Raw genomic sequence first — 17,740 nt, forward strand, 5'->3', positions numbered from 1 at the left:
ACTATTTTTACTATTTTACTATTTACTGTTATTCAAATGCATTTGCCTTCTTATTACTTCAGTCAACCTTGTGACTCTTTGTTAAACTGAATCCTTTTTGAATTATTTGCCTTCACATCCTTGAAGTTTGATTTGTATTGAAGACTTGCTGTCACATTCGATATTATTTTTTAAATATTGAAAAAAAATGTCATAGAACAATCTACTTCCCTGTGCTTTATTTCTAACCCATTTTGGACATTTTCTAAAAGTTTTATTCTAAGAACTCAAAATTAATGAAGAATTATCAGGATAACATAAACACACTGTTTTGGGGGGTCGAATATATAGCTCAATTTAGGTAAGTTGTAGTTTAGGTCTATCTGAACAGTCACCTCAGTTTTTACTTACAGTGAAAATTTGGGACATAGAAGTGCTAACACTGAGAGTTGGTTATTTCCTAAAACTTAATGTGTATTTGCTCACATATGTGGATAACCTCTGAGCCCTCTTTCTTGTCACAACTGTCAGCTGCACTGTAAATAGTCCACTTGGCATTCCAGAATTTGCACAGCTCAGAACACTTGAGGGTTAAAAATAGCTTTGGAGAAATGCTTGAAGAGCAAATCTACCCAGAAGTTATCTCAACCACTTGATCAACTGCCTGAAATGGAATTTCCATCTTCTCCTCTTAATCCCCTTATATGCAGAGCACTAGAGAACACGGAGAGAATTAGTCACAAAACTTAATGTGGGCTGTTGTTGCAAGGCATCCAATCAAAAGGCCTTTTTGATCCCTCTTGTCTTCCAGTTAATCAAACAAACTAGTACTAATAGCTAATGAGCATTTGCCTTCTCCTCAAAAAACTAAAACCTTATTGTACTTAAAACTTTTATTTCCATTTCAATGAAAATACCAACAGATTAAATCCAACAATGATGTGAAGAATCTGCTTTTCAATTTAAGCAGAAATCAGGCTAGAGTAGGTAAGAGAAAGGGAAAGGAAGAGGAAGGGACATAAGAGCAAAGAACAAGGAACATCCGAGTGAAGTTGGAGAACATGAGAGAAAGAGAAGAGCAGGACATGGCCAGGCGCCCGCCTTTTACCTGATCGCTGGGCTCGAGTTTCTTCCCTTTGAGATACCATTCCACTGGGATATCCTCATAAGAGAGCTCACAGTCAAAGGTGGCTGTTTCCCCTGCGGTCACTGTGACATCCTTCAGAGGTCTCAGAAGACCAATTACTCGTGCTTGGCGAGAAGAAGGAAACAGCTCAGGATCACTCATTTTGTAATTCCAAAAGCATAAATACACTTAGTTATTCATCTCCATGGTTGCTTTCTTCAAGAAGGAAAGAGCCGTGGGACTGGCCACTATTTTAACTCGCATGTGAACGTGGCCCCTCAGTGCTGAGAAGGGGAGAGCTGGTGGCCGGACAGTGGGTATTTGTAGGGGCCCTTTCGTTCTGATATCCAAGGTCAGCAAGAAATCTGCGCTGCATCTGTCTCTCTGCCAGGCATCAAGTTCCTCTTGCTACATGTGGTATGTGACTTCCAAAATAACTAAGACTGTGATTGGGAGAGGACGAGGGGCCCTCAATCACATAGCCTGTCCATATCCATCAAACACTTTGCACCTTCCAAAAATGTTAGCCCAAGCACCCTGCCTCCCTTCTTCAGTCTGAGATGCCCACACAGCCAAGTTTTTCTGTAGTGCTGCAGTTGTAACAGCCACGGGGGTATGTGGTCTTCAAGAGCTCTGAGTTAGATTCTTATTGCATGCATTGCGACTTTGAATGGAAGGATTACACAGTAAGAGAATCTGACTCGCTTATTTTTATTTTGTTCCAATGGCCAGCAAGGTCAATGAAACGTCCAAAACTTTGGAAATGGAACCATGTGTGTGTTAGGATGTCAAGAAAGCCAGTGTCTGTACCTTAACAATGTTTTCTAATTAATTAAATAATTCCAATTAATTGCATGCACATTCATTTTCTGCAAAAGTCCATCCTTCCTTTTCAGCAGAAACACCTATTACTTACGTTTCACTCGGAGGTGGGCACTAGATTTAGCATTGGCAGCTTGGAAATCCACCCCGCCTGTCTGGTCCAGGCGGCAGTTGTGCAAAATAAGGAAGTGCACTTTGCCTTCTTCCTTGATCTCACAATCCTGTGCCAAAAGAGAAAAAAGGTTTCACAGGAAATAAGCTTTGGTATTTTTTTCTGAGACTATCAGAGCTTAAGGAATGTTACAATAACTAGTGACAAGACTTGATGTAATTTGAGCTCTTTTTCATGAAATAAAGCTTACAGGAAATATCAAGAAAGCGAACTTTCTTTTATCTGTAGAATTCTGAACCAACTAGCAGCATCACAGAATATCTACAGCCTATACCACTATGCTGGATCAAAAAGAATGCAAGATTTGTGTGGATCTTGTAGATCCTAATCTCTCTCTTTAGGTCTGATAGAGAACCTGATAGCCTGTTTTAAATGCCCTGCATGCATTCTGACTTGTTGCCTGTCCTTTTTTATTTCACACAGCTCCTCTAGGTGTTGACAAGTTCAGAAATAGCCTTACAGGTGTTTGGAGTAGTGCCTCTCCCTTGAGTTTCCAGTTGGCATGGATGTCCTCTTCAGAGATTTCAGTTTCAAAGCGGGCCGTCTCGGTCTCCATCACCTCTACGCTGTGCAGGGGTCGCACCATTTTGATCTCCCGATCTAGAAAAGTGAAGGGTCAGCATGCGTCATTAGCCTCGGGCAGAAATAACCCCAATCAGCTTCAAGAGTCAAACTCATGGAAATTCCTTACCTTCAATGTTGAGCTTTCCTGAGGTCTTATCTGTCCCACAGTCACAGGTATACTGTCCAATATCTGATTTCAAGGCTTTCTTTAGGATTAATATGCGCTTCTTGCCATCTGCCTTTATAATAGCATTTTTAGATGGTTTTATTTCTTTGCCATCCTTAAACCATGTCACTGGTGCATCTGCTTTGCTGATTTCACACTGTAGAACCACTTCATCTTTCTCTACGGCAGTGTAGTCTTGAAGCTTTCCGGTAAAGTACGGATCTCCCTCTGCAAGTAAAGTATAAGTGAAAACATTCCATTAACCACTGAAGAAATGCGGTCCCTTGGAAAGTTTAAGAAGCAGCTCACAGTTCTGGGCATAGTTTAAAACTGTGCCCAGCTTCTGCTTATTTGACATGCTTATGTTCAGAAGTTCTCTAAAGGTTAGAAAGGGAATCAATGCTTGTGATCTGTCAAGATCTAATCCATCTATATTTTAAAGTATGTGATTAACAGTGGTTTGAAAGATACTATGAAATTTAGCTTCAAATATGATTATGTGTTCCTTCATTGCTTGGCTAAATTTCTAATTCCTTAGCAAATCTATTACCTCTAGTTTACCTTTAAGCTTTCGGATTCATGTTATTAGTTTTTCTTATATCAATCAATAGTTCACCTTTAATAGTTTCTACATGTTAGACCTCATATGTAATCCGCTTGATATTAAGGGGCCAAGAAAAACAATGATTTTTTTTTAAATGTTAGTGCTGTATTTCCTCTCTTATTAGAAGTTGGAAGATACCCTTCTGAAATAATTTTGATGAAGTAAGGAGATGGGAAGTACTTCTATTCCTATTTTAAAGATGATAGGGCTCAATAATTAGGAGTTTTATTTCTGATTTCAATTGGTTATTTCATGAGCCCAAATCTATATTACTTGAAAGTCCTCATATTTTTAGGTAAAAATATTTTAGAAAGAGGCTTGATAATGTTTGTGATAGTTTCTTAAGGACAGCACTGCTTTCATGCAATATAACACTCAGAAGACTGTTTTATATGATAGATACTCCACAAATTTCTGTTGAATTTAATGTAATAAAGTTAAATAGAAAACACCTACCAAGCACAGTGAGTTTAGCTTCTGAACTTAGCCCCATAGCTTCGACTTTAATTTGCGAGGTATCGTCAATAGAGAGGTCTCTGAATGTGATGGAATGAGTTTTCCCTTCATCATCCATCCAGACCGATCTGCTGGTATGCAGGCGCTGGTCGTTTTTGAACCACTTAACTCGGATGTTATCATGGGACAGGTGCACAGTGAACACAGCAGTTTCCCTCTCTTTGGCTGTTACATCCTTGAGTGGGGTGAGGAATTTGAGTCGGATTCCTATCAAGAAAAAAAAAAAAAACTCATTAATTCCAGCCCTTAAGGAGGAACTATAAAAATAAAAGCTAAATAAATAAATAAATAAATAAATAAATATGGTCTATTTAATGAAAGAATATTTACCTTCAATGATCAGTTTGCCACTTGTGTGTTTATCTTCGGCTTCAAACATGTATTTTGCTTCATCTTCAAAAGCAGCTGACTTGATCACCAATGAATGTCTGGTGCCATCCTTTATAAGCTCAAATTTGTCATCACCTGTGATTTCCTGGGTTCCTTTCAGCCAACGGAATGTTTTGGGCTCCCTGGATACTTCACACTCAAACTTAGCCTCATCTTTCTCAAAGACTTTAACATCACTGAGAGGGGTGATGAAGATGAGTGGCAGTTCTGCAAGAAGAGGGTGATGTGGATGAAGCCAGATTAGGTTTCCATTCATGACCCCTGATCAAGTCAGGGTCTCGAAGTCTTGCAAAGAAAATAACAAAAGGGTGGCTGACAGGCAGAGCCTACCTTTCACTTTCAGATTGGCTGCAGATTTAGCATTGGCAGCCTGGAAGGACACCTCCCCTGTCATATCCAGTTGGCAGTTATAAAGGACCAGAATATGCTTCTTCCCATCTTCAATGATTTCACAGTCCTGTTTGGAGTGAAAGGCAAAAGGAAGGAGCAAGAAGAACATCATTTTCATAACTGGTTATCCTTACCAATCATCAAGATATTGTAAACCAGAAGTAGATCTTTTTTTTCACCCCAAACCACCAAGCACGCCCTGCATGTATGGTCAGATAATCTTGACTTACAGGGGAAGCAGTTAAAGGCTCTCCTTTCAACTTCCACTGGCCATGAACATCTGGTTCCGAAAGTTCAATTTCAAAGCGAGCTGTTTCACCAACAAACAATTCCACTCCATACAGAGGTTTTTCCACTTTTATTAGTCGAGCTGGAATTCCACAGAAATTTGTTAGGATGACTGAACAAATAAACTTCATGTTCAGATAGCATGAGTTTAAAATTTTTGAGCGACTCACCCTCAACAGTAACATTGGCTTTTGTCTGGTCGGTGCCACAGTCACACATATATTCGCCTTTATCTTTAAGTTCTGCCTTTTTGATTTTTAAGATGCGGCGCAGGCCATCCGTCTTGATAGAGTGTTTCGGTGAAGCTACAATCTCTTCGCCATCTTTGAACCATTTCACTGGTACGTCTTTGCTCACCTCACACTTGAGAATAATCTCATCCTTCTCAACTCCAGTTTTGTCGTGTAATTTCACGGTGAAGTAGGGATCGGCCTCTGCGAAAGTGGTTGAGCAGATTGTCAGAAGCATGTGAGAATTCGAGTTTATGAGAAATACAAGTTGCAAAATATGTAAGGACCGCCCACTCTCACTGTCCCCAAAGCAGCTATCTAGTTATCATTGGTCAGATTTACCTAAGACTTTCAGGTTTGCAGTGGAGCTCAGGTCCTTCACTTGAGCTTTTATCTGGGATATATCGTCCAGAGTCACCTCTCTCATTTCCAGCTTGTGGGTCTTGCCCTCAGATGAGATGAGTACAGTCCTGCTTGTGTGGAGTTTGGCATCATTTTTGAACCAGACAACATGCATCTTTTCATGTGAAAGCTCACAAACAAAAGTTGCTGTTTCACCTTCTTTCACCGTTTGGTCTTCAAGAGGCGATATGAATTTCAACCTTATACCTACAGTGGAAGCGTGGAGAATGTGCTTAGACATACAGTTTACCTTCAGAAATATTCCACTCTAATCTGCCAAGGTCAAAAGGAACCATTTCACATAGCATTTATTTATTCGTCCTTTCAAATGGAGTCATCCTTCGTTAAAAAAAAATTGAGGGGCTTTTTTTGGTGGCAATTTGACAGTAAAGTTGTGGTGCCACTTGGCACTTAAAAATTGTTATTAGAACTTGGTGTTTGCAGCATAAGCCTTGACAGTTGGCTTTTCTTTTTGTGATGCAAGTACCTGACTTAAGCTTTGATTGCCAAGCATCTACCTCAGAGATGGCTATCCTGAAAAACACCTTGCCAGCCACAGGGCTGGATAAGGAGCTAGACTGGGTCCCTCCCCAGCACGCCCCACAGCCTCCTCTGTCCTTGGGACCTTGGTTGATTTTGATAACTGACCAAACAGCCAGTTTGGGCTGCATGTTTTTTCTCTTCCCTCACTTAAAAAAATTTTTTTTAATGTTTATTCATTTTTTGAGAGAGAGGGAGAGAGAGAGCACAAGTGAGAGGGACAGAGAAAGAGAAGGAGACACAGAATCTGAAGCAGGCTCCAGGCTCTGAGCTGTCAGCACAGAGCCCCATGCAGGGCTCGAAACCACAGACTGTGAGATCATGACCTGAGCCAAAGTCAGACGCTTAACCAATTGAGCCACGCAGGTGCTCCTTTTTTCCCTCACTTTAAATTCCTGCTCTTATGTTTTAAATTTACCAATAAAGAGTGAGCCCATAAAACCACAGACCCTCAACCTCAATAAAAGTGGAACCCCCAGGTCCACTCTCTACCCCTCACTCCCTCTTCCAAAACACACACACACACACACACACACACACACACACACACACACACACACACACACACTTCTGGCACTGTGGCCCATTGTGCTATGTAATTTCCAGGTCCTGTGAATAATAAACCTTTTCTCTTTTGTTTCCTGATGGGTACTGCTGAGTGCATCTTGCAATCATAACAAGAGCCACAAGGGGTGGTCCAGCCATAACACTGGTTGTTGACAGGCTGGGAATGGCACAGACAGCATTCTATCTTTAAAGTCATATGTCTGTGTGTTTAAATGTGGGATATTCTAGCCAGATCTCATCTCATCAGCTCTTACCTGTAACAAATAATCGTGCTGAGCTCTTCTTGCCCTCCACCTCAGCAGTATAGACCCCTTCGTCACTGAATTGAGAATCATTGATAACAAGAATGTGTTTCTTTCCATCAGCAATGATATCAAACTTGTCAGATGCCTTGATTATATCAGGTCCTTTAGACCATATAACATTCGCCTCTCGAGTGAGAACACATTCAAATCGAGCCTGTCGTCTTTCTGGAACAGTGACATCCTTCAGGGGCACAGCAAAGTCAAGTTCGATTTCTGAAAATCAAACATTAAGAATGAGGTTTTTTTCAGAATGCCCAGGGCTGTGTAATGAAGTTGAGCCCACCTCATGCACTCTATAAGGCCATACCTTTTACTGTCAGAATGGCAGTTGTAAACGCATTAAGTGCCTGGTAAAGGACTTCCCCAGCTTGGTCCAGTTTGACTTTGTGCAAAGTTAAGAACCGTTTTCCACCTTCTGCTTTGATTTCACAGGTCTGAAAAACAATGGTCTTAGTTAGCATTTGGATGAGATAATTTCCCTCAAGGAGAAATGTTTCAGATACAGATGTCTAAAGATATCATAAAAATTACTAATAAAAGTAAGTAAGGGGCGCCTGGGTAGTTCAGTCAGTTAAGCAGCCACCTCTTGATTGCAGCTCAGGTCAAGATCTCACGGTTTGTGAGTTTGAGCCCCACATCAGTCTCTGCACTGACAGTGTGGAGCCTGCGTGGGATTCCCTCTCTTTCCCTTGCCCTCTGCCCCTCCCTTCTTCATGTCTTCTATCAAAATAAATAAGTAAACTTAAAAAATAAGGAAAAAATCTTGACATAAAATATTAAAAAGTTGCTTGAGCTGTCCACAAATAGTGCATCAAAGTTCTCCCCCCCCCACCTTTGAGACTTTAGAACCCTGAAATAACTCCATCATTATTGAACCAAATCTGAATGTTAAATCTGAATATACAATGTGGACATTTTATGTGACTGACAATTTAAAACCAGAAATGACTCACAGGTGAGGGCCGCAGAAGTTCTCCCTTCAGTTTCCATTGTCCAGGAATGTCTGCCTCTGAGATTTCTGCATCAAAGCTTGCACTTTCTTTCTCGTAAATGGTAACATCCTCTATTGGTTTAAGCAATTCAACTTCACGCTCTGCATTGGTCAGGGATGAAAAATCATAATGCTTTCAACAATCTGACAATGCTTTGGTTTCTTTCTTCTTTTCCCTTTTTATTTATTTATTTATTTATTTATTTATTTATTTATTTATTCATTGATGTGTTGTTTTGCCTTATTTACACACAAAACTTATCTTTTAGAATAAAAGTAAAGAGTGTTATACCTCCAAGTGTCAGCTTTGCAGGGTATCTCTTCCCTTCAATTTCCACTGCATATTCATCAATATCTTCTGGTGTAGCATTCTTGACTTTGAGGAATAGCTTATTTCCTTCTTTTACTACCTCAGTCTTATCATTTGGTTCCAAGGGGATTTCATCATATCCCTTGAACCACTTAATGTTTGGAGTATCCTTTGCTATTACACAGGCAAAAACGGCTGTCCCCTTGGGTTTCACATGCTGATCTCGGATAGGTTTCACCAGCCAGTCTCTAATGACTTCTGAATGAAAATGAGGTCAGAAAAACACTCATATAATATAAATAACTTGCTTAGTAAATTTTAGAAATAGAAAAAAAAACATTCTCAAAACTGGAAATAATTAATTTGTTATGATGTGTTGCTATTCCCCCTCTTAGGTAAGGTACAAGGTTTGGAAATAAAGTTCTCTCTTCCATTTTGTTAACATAATGAGCAGTACTAATAAGTATAATAAGCAGAACAAAATTTCCTGGCAAAGTACTAACCTACTACTTTGACACAGGATGAACATTCCAGGTTGTTGGCATTTTCCACAGTAACTGTGTATGTTCCAGCATCATGGTCATCTGCATCATTGATGGTCAGGGCTCTCATCAAGCCAATGATGCCAGGCACAATTTTGCCAGGTTTCTCCACCACAATCTTCCCATCCTTCCTCCAGACAACATCACGCTCTTTGTTTAACTCACAGCTCAAGTACAGTGGCTGTCCTTTTACCACCGTGACCTCCTCTTCAAGTGTCTTTACAAAACGCACGGGAAGTTCTGTGGAGAATTTCAGTATTAAAAATCTGCAAAGACTTTCCAATTATATACAATATTTTCAATGATATTAAAAAAACAACTCTTTTTGGTGTTGTCCAAAGTTACAATAAAAATGGCTACTGAGGTTTGTTGTATTAAAATGTAATAGGGACCATATCTAGAAGACTGGAAATTACCTTCTACAACAAGCTTAGCCGTGGAGGTCTTCTCCTTATTTCCCAAACGTAACACACAGGTGTATTCGCCGGCATCAGAAAGCTGGACATCCATAATATGCAGCTTTCTGTCTTTACCATCTGCGATGAATCTGTGCTTTGGGCTCTCACGGATATTGCTACCATCTTTCATCCAGCTTGTAATTGCAGTGGAGGGGGAGACTAAACACTCAAAGATTGCAGAAGACCCAACTGACTCTGCTTCAGTCAAGACGATGTCTTTGATTTCTTTCACGAACTTCAGTGGCACAGCCTTTAGCTGGTACGTGAATGGGGCTTCATCAGGAGGTTTCTCCCCACCACTTCCTGGTCTTAACTTTTTCCTTTCAACTTCTATTGGTGAAGGAGTCTTTTTGGCTACACCTGATTCAAAATAAAGTTAAAAGTTGATTTGGCATTTTCATTAGGGTCAGAAGAGCATACCTAGCTGTCTGCTGGGTAATACCACTGGTAGAGCAACTTGAAGACAAGAAGAGAAAACTAAAGACTAAGCAATTGAAAGGTCAATTGAATTTATACTGCCTTCTTTCAGATAGGAAAATGAGATGGTATAAGGAAGCCATGAATAATAAATGCTCTTTGTTTTCTCAAGTTTTAAACCAAATATAAAATGTCCCAATTAATGTCTAATTATTTTATCTGTCATGTATAAATATCAAGCATATGAAGAATGAACCTAAGAATGTATGGGGTTCATTATGCTAAAATATAATTGGTTATATATAATACCCACTTGAATAATATTAGAGTTATAGTACTTGAACTATCAGAAGACATTTGTTTTAGCAGAATCAATTGGGAATAATGAAAATTATTATAAATTATAAAACTTTTTTCCTCTTTTTTTTCTGTAGTTTTTTTTCTTTTGGCATTTAATTTTTTTTAAATAGAATTTATTGCCAAATTGGCTTATATACAACACCCAGTGCTCATCCCAACAAGTGCCCTCCTCAATGCCCATCACCCATTTTCCCTCTCCCCCACCCGCCCCCAGACCCCAATGTTTATAGCAGCACTTTTTTTCCCTCTTGAATGTAAAGTTTCCCAGAGTGAAAGGTTACAATTGAGGTGCATGGAAATGACTCTTACCTTTGATGGGACCTTTCGGCTTGGCAGCTTCCTCTTTAGGTGCTTTGGCTTCTGAGATACAAAGAAAATTCAGCATTTAAACAATTTTCAGATCTATTTTACATGTCATAGAAACCATGCGGGGTGAATCATGTTCTTTATTATAAATATTAATGCATGAAGAGAAATTGACTTTATTTATATGACCTCAATGGACAATACTTTGCTACTTCCAAGAAGGCATATTTTGATCAGTATCATTCTGGTCAATGATGTGACCAAGCCAAATTACCAACATATTTAGGATTTAAAAATCGCTTACAGCAAGTGATTTTATTCTTCTCCCATTTCTGGGAGAAGGCTTACTATTGCCTTATGAGGAAGTTTTACTCTTGCGTAGCTATGCAAAGTATTTGATATGATTATGTATGTGTTGGGTAAGTGAATCGAGGAAAGAAGTTTTTGTCAACAAGGAATCAATGTAGGCAAAAGGGAAATGGTCCAGAAATTACCAAAAGCCTATTTTTTTAATGTTTATTATTTTCGAGAGAGACAGAGAGCAAGCATGGGAGGGGCAGAGAGAGACACACACAGAATCGGAAGCAGGCTCCAGATACTGGGCTGTGAGCACAGAGCCCCATGGGGGGCTTAAACTCACAGACTGTGAGATCATGACCTGAGCTGAAGTCAGCTGCTTAACCAAGTCACCCAGGCACCCCAAGTCTATTTTTTGTTTTTGTTTTTTTAACTGGGCAGACAAATCCAGTAAAGACTGAGGAAAGAGGAGGGTCTATGTGTTACACACATACGGATTCCTTTGAAGAGTTCCTTTAATCAGACAATGAACTAAGGCAGAAGTAAGACAGTTCCTCTATTTAGAGTTTAGTGAAATTATTAATGTGGCAAAATATAAACTATAGAACCAACTCTCTAGTTTCAGCCCCTGGGAGTGTGAGAAAAGCTTCATTTTTATGCACATTTAATTAGCTCACTGGCAGTTAGGATCCTTTCCTGAGCTAATGAAAGGTATCACATTGCAATTATAAAAATTTAACAGAATAATGCCTAAATCATAAATATCAGTGACAAATATATTAACATAAATATTAAAGTTAAACTACAACCCAAAGAATACAGTATATTGTCTCATGTCATTAAACATAATGAAAAATTTATTGTGCTTTACTATATGCCAGGTGGCACCGTACTGTTTTATATATATTTAATCCTTACAATGATCCTATGAGGCAGATATAATTATGAGTCTGATTTTACAGACTAGGAAATTTAAAATTTAAACAGGTTAAATAACTAGCCAAGGATCAAATAGGACACATATTTATCAATGATCAATACATATCAAATCATTTTTGGTTTTGAGATTATCATCAAGTGACAAACTACTAATAGCTTATGTACAATTTATAAGTAACTTAAGTTTGTACCTGAGATAGTTAATGCCACAGAGTTAGTACATCTAAGAAAATTACTATTGACCTAAAGTCTTATATAGATTTAAAGGCTGAACTACATTGTCTTGTTTTGGTCTCTCCTTTTTTTGTTGTGGTAAAATACACCAACATAAAATTTACCATTTTAACCACTGTAACAGGTATACAATTCAGTTGCATTAAGTATATTCACAGTGTTGTGCAATCATCAACACTATCCATTTCCTGAACTTTCTCATTATCTTAATATGCAGTCTTTTTTAAAGAAGGAGAAATGTTTCCTACAGGTCATGTGGGGGAAATTTGAATATCCACAGGCTGCCTAGATGTATGTCCTTAGAGAGTCTGTCTGTCTCCTTTGTTTTCATCAGCCTTGAACATATTCATTTCTTAATTTTAAAAGCATATAAAGCAATGATGCTTTGAAGGAATGTATATTTCAATCAAAACACAGCATGTACCCATGGGTGACAGATTAGTTTGGTAAAGGACATAAGATGATAAAAATTTAATCAAGAATTTATACACACCCCTGCTCCCCCACCTTGATGATGCCTACATTTCAACAAGAGGGCTTGAATTTTAATGAAGTATGAATACTTTTATTAAGCCATTAAAACAAACAAGCAAAAAGAAAACTATAGAACAAATACCTGCTTTCTTCCCAACTACTGGTACGGTCACTGGGGCAGCAATGGGAGTTGGTGCGGGCTCCACAGGAGGCGGTTTGATTATTTTCACTTCTGTAGAGAGATGTCCATTGCATTAATGTATCCATTTGTCTCTTCCTAAAATCTCATTTAGTGGCCTATTTGCCTTTTCTGATATAATTTAAAAATTTTTAAATCACTAGTTTTTCAGAGAATAATATGTTCTAACTATAACATAATCTTTATATAGTATAATATATTCAATATATTCCAAAATACTTAAGTATATTGAATAAAATAAATAATGTCTAGAGATATATTGGGACATTGGAAATCTTTTGATGCATGTGGACATTTACTCCCTTTTTTAATTAACTACATATTTGCTTAAAAAAAAGAAAAGAAAAGAAAAGAAAATCGCAGGTCCAAAATGGTGTCATTTGACCAAGTTCTCAAAATGGGACTTTATACTCGGTCTAATTGCAGTTTCAACCTCCCTCCAGAAATGTGGCCTTCACTGGTAAGTCAGGAGATTTTTCCTCCCATCAGCACCAAAGAGTGGGTCACCTGGGTCCTCTCTAACCCCCAAAGAAAGAAAGACATAATATGCATGATAAAAACCCCCTGCTTTTTCCCCCCTGGCAGACAATCTCCTTGGGAACAATCCTTCTTTGAGCTCATAACTGTTTGCCTCCACCCTCTGCATATAAAAACCTCCCATTTTGTACAACTCAGGTGCCTCTATTTGCTAGATCGGGTGTTGCCCCATTCATGAATCATGTAGCCAATTAGATCTTCACATTTGCTTGGTTGAATTTTGTTATTTGACACGTTATTTGTAATGAAGCATGAAGGAATATGCTGTTGGCACTGAGGATAAGTTTGCTTACCTGGTTCAGGCTTTGGTTTTGGTTCAGGTCCAGGGAGAGGTATTGCTGGCTTAATCTCAGGCACTAAAATAATTCACAATAGTAAGCAGGTTATCGCAGTATTTTGGAAGTTTTTCACAAATTCAAACCAAAATCGGACAGACTTAATAGATCTTGGGATATACTAGAATTTATACACATACAGTCACTAAATCAAGTATTTGATCTAAGTTTATTTTGCATTTGAAACAAAATATTTGGAAAATAATAGTAGAGCATCTGATTGGTTCTAATGTTGTTATTCATCAAATTACCCATTTCTTTCCTAGCGCTTAAAACTTATTTATTTGATAAATGGGTGGTCATTAGCCAAGTTCACATAAAAGTGAAATGGTATAGAAAATTAAAGCCATATGTGATGAGCAGATTAAGGTCATGTGTTCCAATCTTAATGCCAGTGTAATGGTATTTTAAATGATGCATATTTGCATTTTTAGAGACTAAGAAAGTGCCAATAAGTTTGTACCTTTTACTGGTTCAGGAACTTTCCTTTCCCTTTTTGTAACAGCTGGAGGTACTTCAGCCTCTTCAACAGCTTTTGGAGGTGGCTCTGGTACTTTAAGATAGTAAGATTATTTTCTAGTGTTATTTGAATAGTTAGAAATCAATTGACCTGAAATAATCAGATCAAACTATCTTTCAAAAGCTCCATTAATGGCTTTTAACAAAACCTTATACTGTATCAACTAATTTCTATTTTCTCTTCTTGACTCTGCCTCAGTTTATTTGCCTTTCTCTTATTCCATCCACTTGGGTCCTAACTCCATCAGCTTCCCCTGTCTAAATCACTTCCATAACAGTTCCCAATAAATACATCCTTTGAAAATAGACTAATGATAAAAATCAACCCACTTAAAAGCCCCCAAATTCTGTGCCACATTTGCTGACACCCTCCCATTAAGTTATTTTGTAGCCATTTTGATTATTTCACAATCACTTCTACCAGAAAGACCAGTGGCAAAGTACTAACAACAATGAAGTACAGGGACATACATGAATGGATTTGAAATAACTATAAAGATATTTAAACAGAAAGCAGACAATGGAAAGCACAGACTATTTCACAGATGAAATATGAAGCTGTGTTTATATTTAACTCCGATAATGTTTACAAGATAAACCTTTTGTTAAATGTCCATTTTGTTAAAAGAGAATTGTTACTGAGATTCCTACCTGGTTTTTTAACTTTTTCTAGTTTTTTAGGTTCTACTTTAGGTTCTTCTTCTTCAGGCCTCTTTCTTAGAACTTAAAAGACAAAAAGGTTTATATGTAAACCAAGACAAACAAACTAATGAAGATGTTGAGCTAGACAAATGCAAATAGTGCACAAAGCAAGGAAAATGAAAAGCATGCCACCTGGTGCACTGGGCAATTAGCATTTATGCTAGAAGTGCTTGTTTTTAAGAAAAAAAAATCAAAGGTTGCTATATTAATTAGAATAACACTCAGAGTCACTTTATATCCATGTACATAGCCAATCTGTTGTTTGGAGACAACTCCATTGCAAAAATGACCAAATCACAAAATGAATAAGTTTAAATAGCAACAAATTCGAATCATAATTCAACATTCTAAAATAACGAGGAGTGTTTAAATAAGTATAAAGTTTACTTAAGTGGAGATAGCCAAAGAACTGTGGCCTAGATATCTGTAATTCTGCATGAAGAAAATGTTACAACTTCTTCATCTGAAAATCCTACTTTCAATTCTTTAGTAGTTTATTAGTAGAAAGAAATGTTCAGTTTTTTAAAAATGTTACTTATTAGTTGTGATGGTCCTGTGTTACACTTCAAAGCTGAATACTGAATTTAGGCTTACACAGTTCCTCTGTAATTTGGGGTACTTAATAGGCTTAGTGTATTTTACTACATCATGTGATTACAAACATGAAAGCTGTGGTCATTATTATTAGCTTAGAGCATTATCAATTTGGTTATGACTATTCATGTAAATTTCAAAACACTGTGAGTGCTTACAAAATTTCTGTCTTCTTTTAAAAAAGACATGGAAATGATAACCTTCCTAATTTTCAATGCAACTATAAATGAATTGTGATAAATAGGTATCTGAATAGGTAATCTGACCAAGAGACAGAAACATTTTGTAAGCTTTCAAGTCTGTTTCTGGTCAACGTAAAGCTAAAAAAAACAGTTGAAAAATACTATACCGCTTTTGAGAACAACTTCTTCCTTTGGTTGAGGCTTAGGTTCAGGAAGTAATTTGCGAACTTTCTTTTCAACTCCAGGCACTTAAAAGAATATGATTTCAAATTTTGAAGTGAATTCATATAAAAAGTAAATTTCAACAAGAAAAAGGTCTCTTTCAAAACTAGTTAACGGCAGTGCATAATAACGTTTGCTGCCTATAAATATCACAGAATTTAAAAGCAAATAATACACTTCAAGTTATTTCCTCTGCAAACATCTACATAGCCTTGTGACAAATTCCACTGCATTTATTACAAGCAAATATATTCATCTTAAATGAGGGTAGAAGACGTTATTGTATATTGACTTTATGAGTCTTTGATCACATATAGGGTTCCTGACAGCATCTTTGCCCCAATCTACAATTATAGATTGTTCAAATCTATATTGGTGTCTCACGAACCATTAATTACATTAAAATGATACTGGTAAGTGTTAGTGTCAATATTCAATCTTCTCCACTGGTAAGAGAAGAAAGCCACGGGATCTGGCTGATGACCTTGATGTTGGGAAAGGGCCATTCTCATTTTCTTAACAGAAGAGAAATATCATTTCTCAAGATCTCCTTTTTGAAATAATACCTAAAATTATAAAACTATAGAATTTGAGAGCTGGTGTTGGAGTTCTTTTTAATGAATAAAAAAATGGTCTTTAGACTAAAAAGGGACCCAAGTCTAAGTTCATTCTATTTTGCATCTTCAGTGACTGTTGGGCACAGTCGAAGATATGTACAGCATATATGATGTTTCTCCTCCTCCTCCTCTAGCCCCCTCAAAGACTTGAGTGGAAAAAAGAGAAACACTGGGTGCTTATTGAACCACCTTACGTCTCTACTAATGTCAATGAAAATCAATTTAATACATTATTTTGTATCACTTAACACCATATTTATTTAGTCATGTGAAATCTGAATTTTAGATATTTCTATAAAATTTCCTATTTGGTGCCTTTAAACAAGATATTTGCAATTCACTAAATAGTTTTATTTTTTTAATGTGAAGATAACTTTGCATAACTACAAAATTTAAATATACAAAAGGTAAATATGTAAGCATTTCATTTTAAATGATTTTTTTCTGTCAAGTATGTTAAGTAAAATTTCACACTTAAACATTAAACTTTTTTAACCATGATAAATTGTGCTGACTTTCAATACTATTTTAGGATTACTAATATTCTCAATGTATAACCATTTTTATTGATCAAACCTGGAGAGACAACCACACATCTAATGAACATAAGGATGGCAAATATCCTTTACTCACATGATGGACATAGTGGAAATACATCTTTGCATTTGTTTTTCCATATTATTTCATTTCAGGTACAGAATACACCATTGCAGCTATTATTTTTAAAGCTATTACATGTAATTACATGTCATTTGAATGTTTGAGTGGCTTTTCCTTGTCACTAGTTAACAGCCATTATCACATTATTTTGTAATCCCCATTTTATAAATCAGGAAATGTGTATTTAGAGGGGTGACTTCTCTAACATTACAGAGTGAATCAACAACAGATTCAGTTTCTGGGTCTGGATATGTTGATTACTTAAATAGAACACTGTTACCCATTATACTTACTAGAAAAGTTAATAATTTTATTTGTAACAGAAAATTTTCTAAAATTTATGATCCATTTATTTTCCTTTAGGGTCTAAGTTTAGATAGGGAAAATACTGTGTCAAGAGAAATAAATTTTGAAAAATGACCTGCAGCAATGAAGAATGTTCCCTAAAATGTGAGATCTGTACACCTGAAAGAATGTCTTGGAGTCAGTGACAAGAGAGTGACAGGAAAGGCCTGAGGAAATCTCTATGAATCATCTCAGTAATACAGAAGGAGAGCGTGACTTATTTTTAGTGCTTATAACACTGGCTAAAATACTGTTGTTCAGGTGAAATTCCAAAGTTTTCTAATATTAACTCCCTGCATTTTAACCTAATATGGGTCCTGATACTAATTTCAGCTAGTCAGTAAAATGTGATATTTTTAAGTTTAGGAAAATGCAAGAAGACATATGTAGATGAGACAAAGATAAACAATATCTATCCACAAATGTATGAATTTGATGG

At 37.0% G+C, this 17,740-nt stretch overlaps 1 protein-coding gene across 3 annotated transcripts in view; it reads right to left on the reverse strand.

The window, feature by feature from the left end:
- The window catches only part of TTN (titin), a 276,655-nt gene that overhangs the window by 102,631 nt on the left and 156,284 nt on the right, over positions 1 to 17,740 (reverse strand). For all 3 annotated transcript variants that reach the window (XM_045480371.1, XM_045480370.1, XM_045480369.1), the window contains 22 exons: positions 15,625 to 15,705; positions 14,631 to 14,702; positions 13,924 to 14,013; positions 13,419 to 13,481; positions 12,532 to 12,621; positions 10,449 to 10,499; positions 9,321 to 9,722; positions 8,866 to 9,144; positions 8,345 to 8,620; positions 8,015 to 8,154; positions 7,369 to 7,495; positions 7,011 to 7,274; positions 5,590 to 5,856; positions 5,188 to 5,451; positions 4,960 to 5,099; positions 4,670 to 4,796; positions 4,280 to 4,546; positions 3,890 to 4,156; positions 2,791 to 3,057; positions 2,560 to 2,699; positions 2,022 to 2,148; positions 1,088 to 1,230 (listed from right to left, as the gene is read on the reverse strand). In XM_045480371.1, coding sequence (XP_045336327.1) covers positions 1,088 to 1,230; positions 2,022 to 2,148; positions 2,560 to 2,699; positions 2,791 to 3,057; positions 3,890 to 4,156; positions 4,280 to 4,546; positions 4,670 to 4,796; positions 4,960 to 5,099; positions 5,188 to 5,451; positions 5,590 to 5,856; positions 7,011 to 7,274; positions 7,369 to 7,495; positions 8,015 to 8,154; positions 8,345 to 8,620; positions 8,866 to 9,144; positions 9,321 to 9,722; positions 10,449 to 10,499; positions 12,532 to 12,621; positions 13,419 to 13,481; positions 13,924 to 14,013; positions 14,631 to 14,702; positions 15,625 to 15,705 — 3,944 coding nt within the window. The remainder of the gene's footprint in view (positions 1 to 1,087; positions 1,231 to 2,021; positions 2,149 to 2,559; positions 2,700 to 2,790; positions 3,058 to 3,889; positions 4,157 to 4,279; positions 4,547 to 4,669; positions 4,797 to 4,959; positions 5,100 to 5,187; positions 5,452 to 5,589; positions 5,857 to 7,010; positions 7,275 to 7,368; positions 7,496 to 8,014; positions 8,155 to 8,344; positions 8,621 to 8,865; positions 9,145 to 9,320; positions 9,723 to 10,448; positions 10,500 to 12,531; positions 12,622 to 13,418; positions 13,482 to 13,923; positions 14,014 to 14,630; positions 14,703 to 15,624; positions 15,706 to 17,740) is intronic.

The sequence above is a fragment of the Leopardus geoffroyi genome, chromosome C1 (assembly GCF_018350155.1).
Source record: "Leopardus geoffroyi isolate Oge1 chromosome C1, O.geoffroyi_Oge1_pat1.0, whole genome shotgun sequence".
Classification (NCBI taxonomy): Eukaryota; Metazoa; Chordata; class Mammalia; order Carnivora; family Felidae; genus Leopardus; species Leopardus geoffroyi.